Below are 16,094 nucleotides of genomic sequence, written 5' to 3' on the forward strand. Positions count from 1 at the left end.
GGCGTGCGCTGCTGCCCCGGGCCACAGTGTTCGTATAAAATATGAACGTATTTTTATATTATTGTTCTGCTGTTTATTCAATGTTCTGTCCAAGAGAAAGAATACTCATAATTTGTTAGTTTTTGGTTATATGGATTCTTTACGAAATACAATTATAACATTACCGCCTAAAAGTTAGGAAACATACTGATTCCTGGATCGGCTATGATGATGTTAGGTGCGCCCACTAGTCAGCTATACAAGAGTCGTAAACAGCTGATAGTACAGGCAAAACAAAGACAAGAAGGGTGACGGAAACAGATACCAAGACCCAGATACAGAAAATAAATACCCAGTAGGCGGGATCAGAAAGTGTAGATGACCATTCAGAGACTCTGAACAAGTGACGTGAGTTGTGACGACTTGTTATAAGCGAAAAACGGAATAAAGAAATCTCGTCTGAGCGTAAAATATTGCGTAAGGCAATTACTTTCATTTAATTTTAAATAAATGTATATTATATTTTTCCCTTATTTATCCCCGAACTCTAGTCTCCAATAACAACTTATAGCCGGATCAAGGTACCAGGGATACGAGAGGGTGAGATCATTTGAGTGCTGATCAAGTGGGTTTAGTGCCAGAGTCCTGCAGAATAAAAGAAGAGAAAAGGATTAAACTAAGAAAAAAGAGGGGTACAAAATGTTACCTTGAATTCGTATGGAGAGGGAGAAGGGGAGTAAGGGAAGGAGGAGAAAGGGGGGGGTGGGGGTGGAAGTTGGGAGAGGAAAGGAGGAGGGACTTATCCTTTATTAATGTGTCATCCTCATTCATTGTTTCCATAATTTCATTCGCCCCATGCAGGAACGCATTCTCCGCTGGACAAACAGGAGATTCATTGTCCTCTTGGCGGGAGACGGAATGATGATGAGGGTGATGATAATGGTGATGATGGTGATGGTGATGATGGTGAAGCAAAAACATGCAAGGTCACAAGAGGAGTTTATTTACTTCATCCCAACTTGACGAAACAGTAACGATATTGGCACATCGAATAATTTTGAAATGAGCCCTCGTGTGTATGTGTGTGTGTGTGTGTGTGTGTGTGTGTGTGTGTGTGTGTGTGTGTGTGTGTTATGGTGAAGGACAATCTATCAACCATATAATTAATGTATGACAAATCCTGCCAGAGAGAGAGAGAGAGAGAGAGAGAGAGAGCAGCACAATCACACATGCTGCATCTCCGGCGACAAGACCGTTAGAGGCGATCGGTCAGCAAACAGACGGCACTCCAGCTGACAGTCGAGGGTTCGACCGTCAAGGGGGAAGGGAGCGTCGAACATGATCACTTTGCTTTCCCGAGACTGCCCAAATCCGGCCTGGCCGCCCCAGGAGACGTCCCGCATGATAGTGCTGAAGGCGGCTCACGTGCAGTGCTTCTGGAAGACGTGGTAGTCGAGGAATTTAACTTGCGTCCCGTCGTAGCAGGTGGTGTGGTCCGTGATGATGGGAAGGTAGACCTGCGACGGGATGACGGAGGATGTGTCGAGGTACAGCCAGCTCATGTCGCAGCCACAAACCAGAGGGTTGCCTGTAGGGGAGAGCAAGGCAGCGTGACTCCGTGTTCCAGTCTCAAAAAGACCGCCAAGTGGCCGTCGTGTTAGGCATGAAAAGAGAGGCTTTGCTCGCACCGCTTGCCAAAGACGGTCGTGCGCCAGCGGTGCCCAGTTTAGTGAGTACTGGACCGACCGGCGGACACTATATTTGTTTTATGGTGATGCTAAGGACACTAAATTTTGTATTCATTGTATGTCACTCCCCATGGTGAGAGTAATATAAAAGTACGAACTATCTGTTACCTGTGAGGTCCAGGATACCGCCGAGCATCTGGTCCATGATCGGCTGCCAAATGAGCCGCGTCAACGTCTCGATCCTATTGTTGGACATGTCGATGATCGCGTCAGCCCTTATCCCTGCGGTAGACGGGGCAATAAGTGTGTGTGTGTGTGTGTGTGTGTGTGTGTGTGTGTGTGTGTGTGTGCTCGTGTGTGTGTGTGTGTGTGTGTGTGTGTGTGTGTGTGTGTGTGTGTGTGTGTGTGTGTGTGTGTGTGTGTGTGTGTGTGTGTGTGTGTTGTTTGTTGGTTGTCTTCTTAGATATCGATTGGAAATAGCAGGGGATGGGGAACGGTGGACAAGCGGCCTCGACGGACATGAAACGTCGCGTCAAATACTAAGAAGAAATGTTCAATGGAATGCAATGGACTGTACTAATGTGCGTTGTTAGTGATGATAAAGACGATGATGATTAAGTGAAGAACGAGAGGGAGAAAAAGGATAAGAAGAAGGAGGAGGAGGAGGAGGAGAAGGAGGAGGAGAAAGAGGAGAAGGAGGAGGAGGAAGCCTTAACGATGCCGTGCTGATGAGGATGTAAGCAATGTTGGACGTGTACTTACCGTCAATGGCATTCGGCAGGATTTTATAGATTCTGTTATTGGCGAGCAGGAGGCGGGCCAGACTCCTGCTTTCGGAGTCAAAGGTGTATTCCTCCAGCTCAACGAGATCGTTGTTGTTGAAGTTCAGGAAGACCAGTTGTGTGAGGTTCCTGAAGATGTGCTGTGGAATATCCTTGAGGTTGATTCGCTCCAAGTTCAGATTCACGAGATTCGGCATTTTCTCGAACACGTCCCAGGTGAAAGCGAGGTTGGCATTGTAACCCATACTGAGGGTTTTCAGGGAATTGGAAATGAACTTTTCGAGGGTTGGTAGCTGGTTATTGTCAAGCAACAGAATCTCAAGATTGACATACAAAGTCATGGACTCGAAGGGAAAATCATTTATCTTGTTGTCTTGAAGGTTTAATTGTTTGAGCGTGTCGTAGGAGTAGCTGAAGACACTTTCTTCAATCACTTCAAGCTTCGTGCCTGTAATGATCACTCTCTCGAAGGTGAGTCTGTGGAAAATGTCCGACTTGAGTTCCGTAAGTTGGTAGTTGTCATTACTGGGATCGTGTTCGATAATTAGCTCATAAAACTCATTAAAGGGGAAGGTTGCGTTAAAGACTCTCTCCAGTTCCTTGCTCGTCTTGACGAGACTGCAATCCATTATCATATCAAGCAGAACATTGGTGTGGCACGTGCACGGCAGGATATCAACCTCATTTGGGCACGGAAGGTCACGGGTGAAACCTCTGGTGTCCGCCGAGGCCCGGGTCTTTGCAGCGAAGCCCACGGCCGCCACCAGCAACACTACTAGCACCGCCAAGACGGGACGCAACGCCATCTTGCTCGAGAAGTTGCGGAGTTGACTGCCGCCAGCCAGTGACTGCTGTGCTGCGGGTTTGAACTTATACCCCGCCCAGGCCTATCTTATCGCCGGCACGGGAGAAAGGGGCACTGCTAGGAGGACTGGGGTGGTGTTGCTGTCTTTGATATTAGATTCGTATTAATGAAGAGCATAACTTCCTTTCATCGTCTTAGCTGGCTGGAGTCAGTGGGTCACAGAAGGCGATGTTCCGAGGGCCGAAGCTGGCGAAGGTCAGCTGCCGAGAGTCACCTCTCCCGAAGTGACAGCTGTCAGCCACGGTCTGAGGATCGCTTGCAGTGGTCTTGCCGTCTCCAGCACGTCCCACAGAACATGGTAAAAAGAGCACACCCTCGGCCGTCTTATGAGCAGGGCGCCTCTTCTGCACGACACGACTTCACGGCGCCCCGCTGTATAAAAGTCGAGGGGAGGCAGGGTACTGCTTAGCCTGAGTTGTCATTGCTCTTATTGTATTAGTAGTAGTAGTAGTAGTAGTAGTATTTTCACTGTAATTATTATTATTATCATTATTACTGCTATTATTATTATTATTTTTATTATTATTATTATTATGATGATGATGATGATGATAACTATTTATTATTACTTTTACTATTATATGATAGTTATTATTATTTACTTTCTTTTATTTTAATTGTTCTTTTATGGGTTTTTGTTGTTGCATTATTTTTTTCCGGTCCGTGGCCCAGTGGTCGGCGTGCCCGGCTACAGCTCTGCGGGCCCGGGTTCCAATCCCGGCCTGGGCAGTCGGCGTGCAGCTCACCCAGCTGTTCATCCTCCCTTTCGGGTTGGTCAGTAAATGAGTACCTGAGGTAAACCTTGGGAAGGTAAACTGTGGTAACCCGGATTTCCCATCGGCCCGTGTCCCGGGGTGACTGGTTCTCACCTACCACAGGCTAAAAGGGCCAACGGTTCGGAGATGAACACCGCCGCCACGCGTATCAATAGCATATGCATAATAGGATAGCGTGTTTTCCCCCTAAAGCTGTTTGTGTCTGTGTGTGTGTGTGTGTGTGTGCGTGTGTGTGTATGTGTGTGTGTGTGTGTGTGTGTGTGTACCCTGTACCAGCTCGTCAGTAACGGGCCTCGGTCTCCTTGATGGGCGGCGCGGCGCGGCGCATCTGCCGCTGTCTCTCACCGCATCGCATCTGAGGTATTCACGAGTCCCTCCAAAAAATAATATGTTATTGATGTAGTTCATACTAAAGATTACATTTTGAAGCCACATACCAGTAGTTTGAGCAGTTTGTAGTTTACTGTGCAATCTGGGAGTGTAGCTGTATGTGTTTATCTTAGGTGCATGTAGGTGAACGCAAACAGGTCCCCCCCCCCCCACACACACACAGACACACACACACACACACACACACACACACACTTTTTTTTTTTTTTTTCACTGTAAACTTCAGCCCTTGATGTTTTCTCTTAGCCCCGAATGTTTTGGAACCCTAGAAACGCCCCTGGTCTTGATCCTGATTATGATGATGATGATGCAACACTTTTTTTGTAACACTCAGGGCCGCCTCACGACGCTCACCGACGACAGCCCGCGCCCGGCACGCGTCCCCAGCGTGTCCGCCGCCGGGGAACGTGAGCCTGATAACCACCTGTTGGCCCTCACGAACCTGCGCCGGCCCTTGCGTGTGTGTGGGTGGGGGTGAGTGGGTGGGTGGGTGGGGGTGTGGTTGTGGGTGGGTGGGTGGTTGGATGGGCGTGTGTGTGTGCATGTAATAATAATAATAATAATAATAATAATAATAATTAATGATAATAATAATAATAATGATAATAATAATAAACGGCTAATTAATTGCGGCAGCCGTCAGATTGAAAATTTACATATGATAAATACATTTTAACTTCGCTAATGAAACAAGTACAAAAAGAAGGGGAATGGGGAGCGGGGGTCTGATATGTGTCGGAAGGTTATGGCAATGGAGCTTGGGGTGGGGGAGGAGGGGCGGTGGGGGGAGTGCAGTGCGGTGGTGCCGAGAGGGGGGGAAGGTGCGGTCTCTTTAGATGACGGTGAGGTCAGGTCACGTGTAAATCCTCAGGTCAAACGCTGGGTTCAGGTGACACTTGACGGTGGTGGTGGAGGTGGGCAGTTTATGGGCGGTCACTCAGGTACCCAAGCTTAGTGAGGTGGTGATAAGCTTCTGGCGCGGCGAGACACAGGTGATGGTTTGCTTCCCGGCTGGTTGATGTAACCGTGGGAACAAGTGCACGGCGTTGACGAAGTTGCCGTACATTTTGCTCCGAACTTGAGTGGCGAGGCTGCCACACTGCCTGCCACCTGAACTGACCTTCCCCTGCTGCTGGGTGACCGAGATGGTATCCTTCGAAGCTTGAAGGTGTCGGCGGGGACAAAGTGGATGACAAGGCGTTGGCGACACACAGCTCCCACTACCCTTCCAGCACCACTAACACACTGCACTCACTGTATGTCTATATGTCACAACATTTCACAAAAGTTCTTTGGAGTAATGAGTTCCTCGAATAAATGAGAAGGCGTGGGGGAATGGGGAGCGAAGGAAAAGGAAAAGGGTCAACAGGACGACCCTGTAGCTGCTATGGGAAGCGCCATGTAAAACCCCGTTGGGTCAGGACATTTGTGTGAGGGGTGGGTGGGGGATGGGCGGTGTGTATGTGTGTTTGAGGGGGTGGGGGAGTGGATGGGTGTGTGGTGGGTGGAGTGGGGATGGGCGGTGTATGTGTGCAGATTACACACCTCCTCAGTACCACTTAACTATCATCATTGTTTACATTATATACTCTACAGATGGACGTTATTTTGTTCCTCTCTCAATTTCCAACCTTGGCTTTTCATACTAGATAACACATCTCCTCTGTACCACTTAACTATTAACCTTGAACTGTCTCCTTTGCTGTAAAAAAAAAAAAAAAAAAAAAAAATGGTTTACCTTACGTCCTCTGCAGATGCTTCTTCTTTGTTCTTATCGCACTCTACAACCTTGGCTTTTCATACTTTGTTGTTTGTTCGCGTTACACAGATATCCCACAATGCTGCCACCAGAGTGATTTTTATGGAGAGAGAACTGATGCCAATACGAGTACAAGAACTTCGGGCATAACCAAGTAGAATGAATGCTTTAGGAAGAAAAAGCAAGATATCCCACAGCATGTTTAGAATGACCTCCTCATGCATTCTTAAAGTCACTCAGCACATGAGTCACGAACGGATGGATAGAGAGAGATAGATGGATAGGTAGAGAGAGACAGGAAAGGGAAGTGTGCGTGTATGTGTGTGATTCTATTTAGTAAGTAAGCTAGTTAGTTAATTCACTAGTTTGTTTCTTACTTATTTCCTTGCTTATTTACTCACTTCGCTACTCACCTCTTTACGACCAGTGACGCATTACGCTGAGACGTTGTTTTTTTAGTGTGTTTTGCTGATAATAATGATAGATTTTGTTTTAATATATAAGCTGCATATCTGTTTACGGTTTTCTATCTTTCAATCTATTTATCCATCTGGCTTGCTGGACCCACGTTGTCGGGACCCAGAAGACGATCAAACAGATGAATGACCATAACAACACAGATAAAAGTAACCCCAATCGGAGGCAAGTACCGGATGTAGATCTGGAGACAAGAATTGTAAACATCTGATAGGAAAGGGAAGGAAAGCAATAGACGCACCTAACATCACCAAACGTTGGGTACAAACTTGGAGGAGGGACTGTTTTGTGCTTCGAGTGGCGGTAGTGGGCTAAAGAATAGCCTATGATTTTTTTTGGTATTTATAAATGATCCACAAGACATCCTGAAGTTAAATCAAAGTATGTGCTTATCTTTCTATTCATTCATACACACTGGTAATATTTCTGTGGTGTCTGATTCACTTAATTGAGTGAAATTTTATTGTGATAAAGTCACAAATTTGTGTCACTAATAAAATTGAAAAGGGTAATGTAAGTCATGCCTCCATGAAATATATACAAATAGATAGATATGAAAGCTCACGAAGTCACAATAAGTGACATCACCTGCCTTGCGCAATAACAATATGCTTATTTAAGGTATCTGATACCTCCAAAATGGCGTGCGCTGCTGCCCCGGGCCACAGTGTTCGTATAAAATATGAACGTATTTTTATATTATTGTTCTGCTGTTTATTCAATGTTCTGTCCAAGAGAAAGAATACTCATAATTTGTTAGTTTTTGGTTATATGGATTCTTTACGAAATACAATTATAACATTACCGCCTAAAAGTTAGGAAACATACTGATTCCTGGATCGGCTATGATGATGTTAGGTGCGCCCACTAGTCAGCTATACAAGAGTCGTAAACAGCTGATAGTACAGGCAAAACAAAGACAAGAAGGGTGACGGAAACAGATACCAAGACCCAGATACAGAAAATAAATACCCAGTAGGCGGGGTCAGAAAGTGTAGATGACCATTCAGAGACTCTGAACAAGTGACGTGAGTTGTGACGACTTGTTATAAGCGAAAAACGGAATAAAGAAATCTCGTCTGAGCGTAAAATATTGCGTAAGGCAATTACTTTCATTTAATTTTAAATAAATGTATATTAAATTTTTCCCTTATTTATCCCCGAACTCTAGTCTCCAATAACAACTTATAGCCGGATCAAGGTACCAGGGATACGAGAGGGTGAGATCATTTGAGTGCTGATCAAGTGGGTTTAGTGCCAGAGTCCTGCAGAATAAAAGAAGAGAAAAGGATTAAACTAAGAAAAAAGAGGGGTACAAAATGTTACCTTGAATTCGTATGGAGAGGGAGAAGGGGAGTAAGGGAAGGAGGAGAAAGGGGGGGGTGGGGGTGGAAGTTGGGAGAGGAAAGGAGGAGGGACTTATCCTTTATTAATGTGTCATCCTCATTCATTGTTTCCATAATTTCATTCGCCCCATGCAGGAACGCATTCTCCGCTGGACAAACAGGAGATTCATTGTCCTCTTGGCGGGAGACGGAATGATGATGAGGGTGATGATAATGGTGATGATGGTGATGGTGATGATGGTGAAGCAAAAACATGCAAGGTCACAAGAGGAGTTTATTTACTTCATCCCAACTTGACGAAACAGTAACGATATTGGCACATCGAATAATTTTGAAATGAGCCCTCGTGTGTATGTGTGTGTGTGTGTGTGTGTGTGTGTGTGTGTTATGGTGAAGGACAATCTATCAACCATATAATTAATGTATGACAAATCCTGCCAGAGAGAGAGAGAGAGAGAGAGAGAGAGAGAGAGCAGCACAATCACACATGCTGCATCTCCGGCGACAAGACCGTTAGAGGCGATCGGTCAGCAAACAGACGGCACTCCAGCTGACAGTCGAGGGTTCGACCGTCAAGGGGGAAGGGAGCGTCGAACATGATCACTTTGCTTTCCCGAGACTGCCCAAAACCGACCTGGCCGCCCCAGGAGACGTCCCGCATGATAGTGCTGAAGGCGGCTCACGTGCAGTGCTTCTGGAAGACGTGGTAGTCGAGGAATTTAACTTGCGTCCCGTCGTAGCAGGTGGTGTGGTCCGTGATGATGGGAAGGTAGACCTGCGACGGGTTGACGGAGGATGTGTCGAGGTACAGCCAGCTCATGTCGCAGCCACAAACCAGAGGGTTGCCTGTAGGGGAGAGCAAGGCAGCGTGACTCCGTGTTCCAGTCTCAAAAAGACCGCCAAGTGGCCGTCGTGTTAGGCATGAAAAGAGAGGCTTCGCTCGCACCGCTTGCCAAAGACGGTCGTGCGCCAGCGGTGCCCAGTTTAGTGAGTACTGGACCGACCGGCGGACACTATATTTGTTTTATGGTGATGCTAAGGACACTAAATTTTGTATTCATTGTATGTCACTCCCCATGGTGAGAGTAATACAAAAGTACGAACTATCTGTTACCTGTGAGGTCCAGGATACCGTCGAGCATCTGGTTCATGATCGGCTGCCAAATGTCCTGCGTCAACTTCTCGATCCTGTTGTTGGACATGTCGATGATCGCGTCAGCCCTTATCCCTGCGGTAGACGGGGCAATAAGTGTGTGTGTGTGTGTGTGTGTGTGTGTGTGTGTGTGTGTGTGTGTGTGTTGGGAATGGGGAACGGTGGACAAGCGGTTCGACGGGCATGAAACGTCGCGTTAAATACCAAGAAGGAATGTTCAATGGACTGTACCAATGTGTGCGTTGTTAGTGATGATAAAGACGATGATGATTAAGTGGAGGACGGGACGGAGGAGGAGGAGGAGGAGGAGGAGGCAGCCTTAACGATGCCGTGCTGATGAGGATGTAAGCAATGTAGGACGTGTACTTACCGTTAATGGCAAACCTCTGGATGTCATAGATTCTGTTATTGGCGAGCAGGAGGCGGCCCAGACTCCTGCTTTCGGAGTCAAAGGTGTCTTCCTCCAGATCAATGAGATCGTTGTTGTTGAAGTTCAGGAAGACCAGTTGTGTGAGGTTCCTGAAGATGTGCTGTGGAATATCCCTGAGGTTGATGCTCTCCAAGTTCAGATTCACGAGATTCGGCATTTTCTCGAACACGTCCCAGGTGAAAGCGAGGTTGGCATTGTAACCCATACTGAGGGTTTTCAGGGAATTGGAAATGAACTTTTCGAGGGTTGGTAGCTGGTTATTGTCAAGCACCAGAATCTCAAGATTGACATACAAAGTCATGGACTCGAAGGGAAAATCATTTATCTTGTTGTCTTGAAGGTTTAGTTGTTTGAGCGTGTCGTAGGAGTAGCTGAAGACACTTTCTTCAATCACTTCAAGCTTCGTGCCTGTAATGATCACCTTCTCGAAGTAGAGGTTGTGGAAAATGTCCGATTTGAGTTCCGTAAGTTGGTAGTTGTCATCACCGGGATTGTGTTCGATAATTAGCTCATAAAACTCATTAAAGGGGAAGGTTGCGTTAAAGACTCTCTCCAGTTCCTCGCTCGTCTTGACGAGACTGCAATCCATTGTCATATCACCCAGCACATTGGTGTGGCACGTGCACGGCAGGATATCAACCTCATTTGGGCACGGAAGGTCACGGGTGAAACCTCTGGTGTCCGCCAAGGCCCGGGTCTTTGCAGCGAAGCCCACGGCCGCCACCAGCAACACTACTAGCACCGCCAAGACGGGACGCAACGCCATCTTGCTCGAGAAGTTGCGGAGTTGACTGCCGCCAGCCAGTGACTGCTGTGCTGCGGGTTTGAACTTATGCCCCGCCCAGGCCTATCTTATCGCCGGCACGGGAGAAAGGGGCACTGCTAGGAGGACTGGGATGGTGTTGCTGTCTTTGATATTAGATTCGTATTAATGAAAAGCATAACTTCCTTTCATCGTCTTAGCTGGCTGGAGTCAGTGGGTCACAGCAGGCGATGTTCCGAGGGCCGAAGCTGGCGAAGGTCAGCTGCCGAGAGTCACCTCTCCCGAAGTGACAGCTGTCAGCCACGGTCTGAGGATCGCTTGCAGTGGCCTTGCCGTCTTCAGCACGTCCCACAGAACATGGTAAAAAGAGCACACCCTCGGCCGTCTTATGAGCAGGGCGCCTCTTCTGCACGACCCGTCTTTGCGGCGCCCCGCTGTGTGGTGGTCGAGGGGAGGCAGGGTACTGCTTAGCCTGAGTTGTCATTGATCTTATTGTATTATTATTATTATTATTATTATTATTATTATTATTATTATTATTATTATTATTATTATTATTATTATTATTATTATTATTATTATTATTATTATTATTATTATTATTATTATTATTATTATTATTATTATTATTATTATTATTATTATTATTAATATTATTATTATTATTGTTATCATTATGATGATGATGATAACTATTTATTATTACTAGTATTACTTTTACATGATAGTTATTATTATTTACTTTCTTCTATTTTATGGTTTCTTTTATGGGTTTTTGTTGTTGCATTATTTTTTTCCGGTCCGTGGCCCAGTGGTCGGCGTGCCCGGCTACAGCTCTGCGGGCCCGGGCTCCAATCCCGGCCTGGGCAGTCGGCGTGCAGCTCACCCAGCTGTTCATCCTCCCTTTCGGGTTGGTCAGTAAATGAGTACCTGAGGTAAACCTTGGGAAGGTAAACTGTGGTAACCCGGATTTCCCATCGGCCCGTGTCCCGGGGTGACTGGTTCTCACCTACCACAGGCTAAAAGGGCCAACGGTTCGGAGACGAACACCGCCGCCACGCGTATCAATAGCATATGCAGCCTCCTTTACCTTACATAATAGGATAGCGTGCTTTCCCCCTAAAGCTGTGTGGGTGTGGGTGTGGGTGTGTGGGTGTGCGTGCGTGTGTGTGTGCGTGTGTGTGTGTGTGTGTGTGTGTGTGCCCAGCACCAGCTCGTCAGACGTCAGTAACGGGCCTCGGTCTCCTTGATGGGCGGCGCGGCGTGGCGCATCTGCCGCTGTCTCTCACCGCATCGCATCTGAGGTATTCACGACTGATTTCATAGAAAACAGTTGAAAAAAAAAGTGTTTTCGCTGAGAACCCCACCTCTTCTTTTTCTCACAATTACTAGTCTTGAAGGAAAGTGCTCCCAATGGCTGCTTCGGTGACTACTGAAAAAGAACATGGAAATGAGGTGCATGTAGAGACGGCGAAAGAGTGTGCATACGTGGCGGGCATCATGACATATGGGCCGTCAGGAAACATTTGTATGTCCCTCAAATGGCATTTTTTACTACTTCTTGTCGTTGCTGGTGCTGGTGCTGCTAGTGCTGCTAGTGTGTGAGCTGCTGAAAGTAGTGGTGGTGGACTTGATGCTGTTTATGATGATGCAACACTCCGGCGACAGCCCGCGACAGCCACGCGTCGCCAGTATGTCCGCCGCCGGGGAACGCGAGCCTGATAACCACCTGTTGGCCCTCACGAACCTGCGCGTGCCCTTGCATGTGTGTGGGTGTGGGTGTGGGAGTGGGGGGATGTGTGTGTGTGTGTGTGTGTGTGTGTGTGTGTGTGTGTGTGTGTGTGTGTGTGTGTGTGTGTGTGTGTGTGTGTGTTCGTGTGTGTGTGTGTGTGCTTCACGGAGTAGGAGAGCTCCGGTAGGGTGATGCGTCATGATGCACGAAGCTCACATGCAAAAAGTGAAGGGAGAGTAAGACACATCACTGGCATGGGCGTTGTTTATTCGTCAGGTGCAGTGTGTGCGGCGCGTGTGGGCGTGGGATCCGTCAGGGGGGCGGGAGGCGAGAAGGAAGGAGTGTTGGCCAAGGGGCTCGGTACCGTTGCCCTCGCCGCCTCCTCCGTCTCTTCGTTTATGTCTGCGTCGTTCTCACAGGCAATATATCCTACCTGAGGAAGTGAATAGCGAGTGAGGACGAAGCCAAACACACACACACACACACACACACACACACACACACCAAGTCAGCAGGCAACAAAAGTGCATCTAAGTTATCATTTGCCGAGTCTGCAAAATAAGTCATATGTACAATATTTGAGTGCCGTTCCAAAAATATCTGATGCTTTATATGATTAACCTGAGCTTGAATTCATCTACACCACAGTGGTACTTGTACTCAAACCCGACTAGAAAACTGAGCACTTTGTATTTAAATATCTGATATCGTAATGTACTTATACGCTCGCTCAGGTACGAACAATTGAACATGTGTGTGTGTGTGTGTGTGTGTGTGTGTGTGTGTGTGTGTGTGTGACGCCTCACTGGCAGGTGGCTTTCGCCGACTTACAAGAGTGCAGCTCAGAGCGGCGCAGCAGAAGGCGCTGAGGATGAACACCGCACCAGGGAAGATGGTGTAGCTGGCGGCGTAGAGGGCGGCAAAAGCTACCGCAGCGAGGACGGGCATGACGGCCTCCCCGACGGCCATCACGGCGAACACGGCCCCGACTCGCCTCGTGCCGCCCACCCTGGAAGCGGAGGCCCGCGACGCCACGCCCACCACCTCCCCGCACACCCCCGCCGCCGAGGCTAAGCGTGGAGGACACAGTAGGGCTAAAAAACGCTACTCAGGCCCACAGTAAAGAGAGAGAAAGGGAAGAAGACTCCTGCCACTCCCGCTTATAGATCACAAAGACATATACATTATTTCTGTCTCGCCACTTGTGTGTATGGGGGTGGGGGAAGGAAGGGTCGCGACTGGTCACTGTTCGTGTGGCCATTTCTTCACAAAGGATGACTAAATATAGACATCGGGAGGCAGATGAGCTCTTAGTGCTGATAACAGGTTCGGACATGGACACTAGGCAAGGGCAACGCTTACACTGTACCGGGGCCGTTGCAAGAAGAGTCTGAGGAACACAAATTTATGCATAACAGTAATACTCTCACCGAGGTAGAGGACCCAGCCGCGCGGAGCCGTGGCGAGAATCACGTTCTTGAAGAGAAGCGAGAAGGAACCCAGGAGTCCCAGCAGCTCGTCCCGTGGGTGGAAGGTGGAAGTGACTGCTGGCACCGCCACCAGGGGGCCTGCGGGGAGCCAAAGACCATCCTGAGGCATTGCAGCGACATCCACGCAGCCCTAAAGCCTCTGAGCGTCTGACATCGTGTTGAAGAGAGGCAACCGAACAACAATGGCGTGACACAGGAGCAAGTAAGAGACCTTAAAACATTTCGTGGCGTGATTATGATGGATAAGGAAACTCAGGGAAGAAAATCATAGCTTACAGACCGGTTTGAACTACCTGGTACCCTTCGTCAGAGCTGCAAGAAGTGATACCGCAGAGAGTCAGAAACCTCGTGGCTCACAGAAGCTCTCTTGCACGTGCCCTCCTCAACTTCTGCGTGACAAACCTTTATGATCACAATCATCGAAGAATTTTGAAGCACTCTGAGCTTTGACCCACCACGTCGATGAACACACTGACTGTGACGAGTGGTGAGTCAAATGCCGCTTACCCAGGGAGGACACAGTCACGTCGATTATGTACCACAGCGTGAAGGTCTCGTAGCTCCAGTGAAAGCGTGTGCGAGCAGAGAAGTACACGAAGTTCGCCGATCCTGAGAAGAACACAAGCAACATATGAATGATTTACTCAGCTGTGCATGCTTAAACAGTGAACAGGGATTGTGACAGGATGTGGAGCCTTAAAATCAAGAAATTATAAAGGAAACAAGGTTTGTGGGCTGTCAAATCACACATCCGATGTAGGCTACAAGACGCATCCAGGTGAATGAATGCTGAGAGTTTGGGCCAAGGTAAACCCGTCTACTAGTGTCACAGTTTGCCCCAAACCCACAGATCCAAACTCATCTATCGCCACTGTTCTGCTGCTCTGCCACTCACCGAGAGAGAACAGCAGGAGCCATACAATGAACATGTGAGCCAGGAGCCGCAGCCCGCCGCCAGATCCACTGGCCAGAAACACCCCCAGCACCGTCTCCTTGAGTCTAGCAAAGGACAACACCGCCTCCTGCTGTTGATTTAACTGTTGCTGCTGCGGGTCCTCTCCGGGGCGCCGCTCCAGCCTCAGCAGCACGTACACGATAACGAAAACGAAGACAAGGCTCTGCAAGCCGAACACTGCCAAGTAGTTGCCGGTGCGGAACACGACGAGTGCCACAGCCATACCAGAGGCCTTGCCGGCCACCGCCAATACCTTGAGCAACATCAGGCGCATTGTACGGTGCTGAGAAGCCGATGCGGCGCTGAGGTAGGCCTCGACGCCCATGACGAGGACGAGGGTACCGCCCGCCATCCCCAGCAGCAAATGGTTCAGCAGCAGCAGCTGGGGCGGCAGCCACCACCAGTACACGTTGGCCACCGAGGCGAGTGCCATCATCAGGTACCCGGTGTGGCACCACAGCAGAGGAAGGCGGCGGTCGAGAGCGTCGCTGCAACCGCCCATCAGCAGCACCATGGCCGCGGCCGGCACCTGCTGCATTACCTTGCCGTACACACGGTAGCGATTGGCTAGGCGCTGCACTTCCTCCTCCTCCCGCGGGTGGTTGCTCAGCGCGCAGCACACCGCCTCGCTCAGGTTGAAGTGCACCTTACAAATCTTGTCCAGCCACAGGTTGTCGGCGAGCGCCATGTTTAGGCCCAGCCCGAACAGGCTCGCCGCCACCACGGGCTCCACTCTCACCCAGCCAGAAAAGGCTGGCGAGTCAATCCTTCCCGGCACCGCCGCCGCCCAGCCCGTCGCCCGGGAGGAGCCTGAGCCTCTCACTCGATGCCATGGCGGCCGCAGCATCACCACAACCACCACCGCTCCAAAACACAGCAAACCCTCAGCAGGTCTCGAGGCGGTGCGTCTGAGCGGTGCGGCAAGTTCTCTGTGTCCACGTACAGTGCCGCCAACGCCAGGATCATTTGAGTGGCAGGACGTGCATGACGCATGCAGGGGACTGGGGCGAGGACAGGGCGTGGCGGGGTGTCGTGGAGGGGTGAGGGGGTAAGGACTGGCAAGAGGGGGGTTTACTGGGAGGCAAACGAGGGCAGTCACGAGGGCTGTAGGAGAACGAACAACAAAGAGTCCGTGGGGGAGGGTGTGACTGTGCATCCGGAAATGCCCAGATCACGGAGAACGCCATGAGCCGAGGAACGAAAGCAAGGGTGAGACTATCAACAACTACTACTACTACTATTACGACTACGACTACTATTACTACTACTACTACTACTACTACTACTACTACTACTACTACAATAACTTCTGCTAATACTAATACTACTAATACCACCACTAACACTACTAATACCACTGCTGTTGCCACCAACATACCACTCTCTCTCTCTCTCTCTCTCTCTCTCTCTCTCTCTCTCTCTCTCTCTCTCTCTCTCTCTCTCTCTCTCTCTCTCTCTCTCTCTCTCTCTCTCTCTCTCTCTCTCTCTCTCTCTCTCTCTCTCTCTCTC

The 16,094-nt window shown here is 48.9% G+C and overlaps 3 protein-coding genes across 3 annotated transcripts; all 3 read right to left on the minus strand.

The window, feature by feature from the left end:
* Window positions 1–965: 965 nt before the first annotated feature.
* Window positions 966–3,323, minus strand: LOC126990979 (oplophorus-luciferin 2-monooxygenase non-catalytic subunit-like). The gene is made up of 3 exons (XM_050849623.1): window positions 2,430–3,323; window positions 1,836–1,949; window positions 966–1,567 (listed from the first exon to the last, which is right to left on the minus strand). The coding sequence occupies exons 1-3, from the start codon at window positions 3,253–3,255 to the stop codon at window positions 1,401–1,403; spliced, it is 1,107 nt and encodes a 368-aa protein (XP_050705580.1). The 5' UTR covers window positions 3,256–3,323; the 3' UTR covers window positions 966–1,400.
* Window positions 3,324–8,322: 4,999 nt separating this feature from the next.
* LOC126990980 (oplophorus-luciferin 2-monooxygenase non-catalytic subunit-like) lies at window positions 8,323–10,765 on the minus strand. Its single transcript, XM_050849624.1, has 3 exons — window positions 9,586–10,765; window positions 9,177–9,290; window positions 8,323–8,908 (listed from the first exon to the last, which is right to left on the minus strand). Exons 1-3 carry the CDS (start codon window positions 10,409–10,411, stop codon window positions 8,742–8,744), a joined length of 1,107 nt encoding a protein of 368 aa, XP_050705581.1. The 5' UTR covers window positions 10,412–10,765; the 3' UTR covers window positions 8,323–8,741.
* Window positions 10,766–12,390: 1,625 nt separating this feature from the next.
* LOC126990978 (solute carrier family 46 member 3-like) lies at window positions 12,391–15,334 on the minus strand. Its single transcript, XM_050849622.1, has 5 exons — window positions 14,526–15,334; window positions 14,138–14,239; window positions 13,571–13,708; window positions 12,972–13,210; window positions 12,391–12,573 (listed from the first exon to the last, which is right to left on the minus strand). The coding sequence occupies exons 1-5, from the start codon at window positions 15,271–15,273 to the stop codon at window positions 12,406–12,408; spliced, it is 1,395 nt and encodes a 464-aa protein (XP_050705579.1). The 5' UTR covers window positions 15,274–15,334; the 3' UTR covers window positions 12,391–12,405.
* Window positions 15,335–16,094: the final 760 nt, after the last annotated feature.

The sequence above is a fragment of the Eriocheir sinensis genome, unplaced genomic scaffold (genome assembly GCF_024679095.1).
Source record: "Eriocheir sinensis breed Jianghai 21 unplaced genomic scaffold, ASM2467909v1 Scaffold23, whole genome shotgun sequence".
Lineage (NCBI taxonomy): Eukaryota > Metazoa > Arthropoda > Malacostraca > Decapoda > Varunidae > Eriocheir > Eriocheir sinensis.

What these genes read in the sequence shown, in the direction of transcription:
- LOC126990979 (XM_050849623.1), bottom strand. Translation starts at nt 3,255, where the DNA reads ATGGCGTTGCGTCCCGTCTTGGCGGTGCTAGTAGTGTTGCTGGTGGCG. An exon ending in CCTGCCGAATGCCATTGACG is followed by an intron (nt 1,950 to 2,429) that starts GTAAGTACACGT and finishes CGTCTACCGCAG; the next exon opens with GGATAAGGGCTGACGCGATC. An exon ending in CGGTATCCTGGACCTCACAG is followed by an intron (nt 1,568 to 1,835) that starts GTAACAGATAGT and finishes TCTCCCCTACAG; the next exon opens with GCAACCCTCTGGTTTGTGGC.
- LOC126990980 (XM_050849624.1), bottom strand. Translation starts at nt 10,411, where the DNA reads ATGGCGTTGCGTCCCGTCTTGGCGGTGCTAGTAGTGTTGCTGGTGGCG. An exon ending in CCAGAGGTTTGCCATTAACG is followed by an intron (nt 9,291 to 9,585) that starts GTAAGTACACGT and finishes CGTCTACCGCAG; the next exon opens with GGATAAGGGCTGACGCGATC. An exon ending in CGGTATCCTGGACCTCACAG is followed by an intron (nt 8,909 to 9,176) that starts GTAACAGATAGT and finishes TCTCCCCTACAG; the next exon opens with GCAACCCTCTGGTTTGTGGC.
- LOC126990978 (XM_050849622.1), bottom strand. Translation starts at nt 15,273, where the DNA reads ATGGCGCTCGCCGACAACCTGTGGCTGGACAAGATTTGTAAGGTGCAC. An exon ending in GCTCCTGCTGTTCTCTCTCG is followed by an intron (nt 14,240 to 14,525) that starts GTGAGTGGCAGA and finishes TGTTCTTCTCAG; the next exon opens with GATCGGCGAACTTCGTGTAC. An exon ending in CCGCTCTGAGCTGCACTCTT is followed by an intron (nt 12,574 to 12,971) that starts GTAAGTCGGCGA and finishes TCACTTCCTCAG; the next exon opens with GTAGGATATATTGCCTGTGA.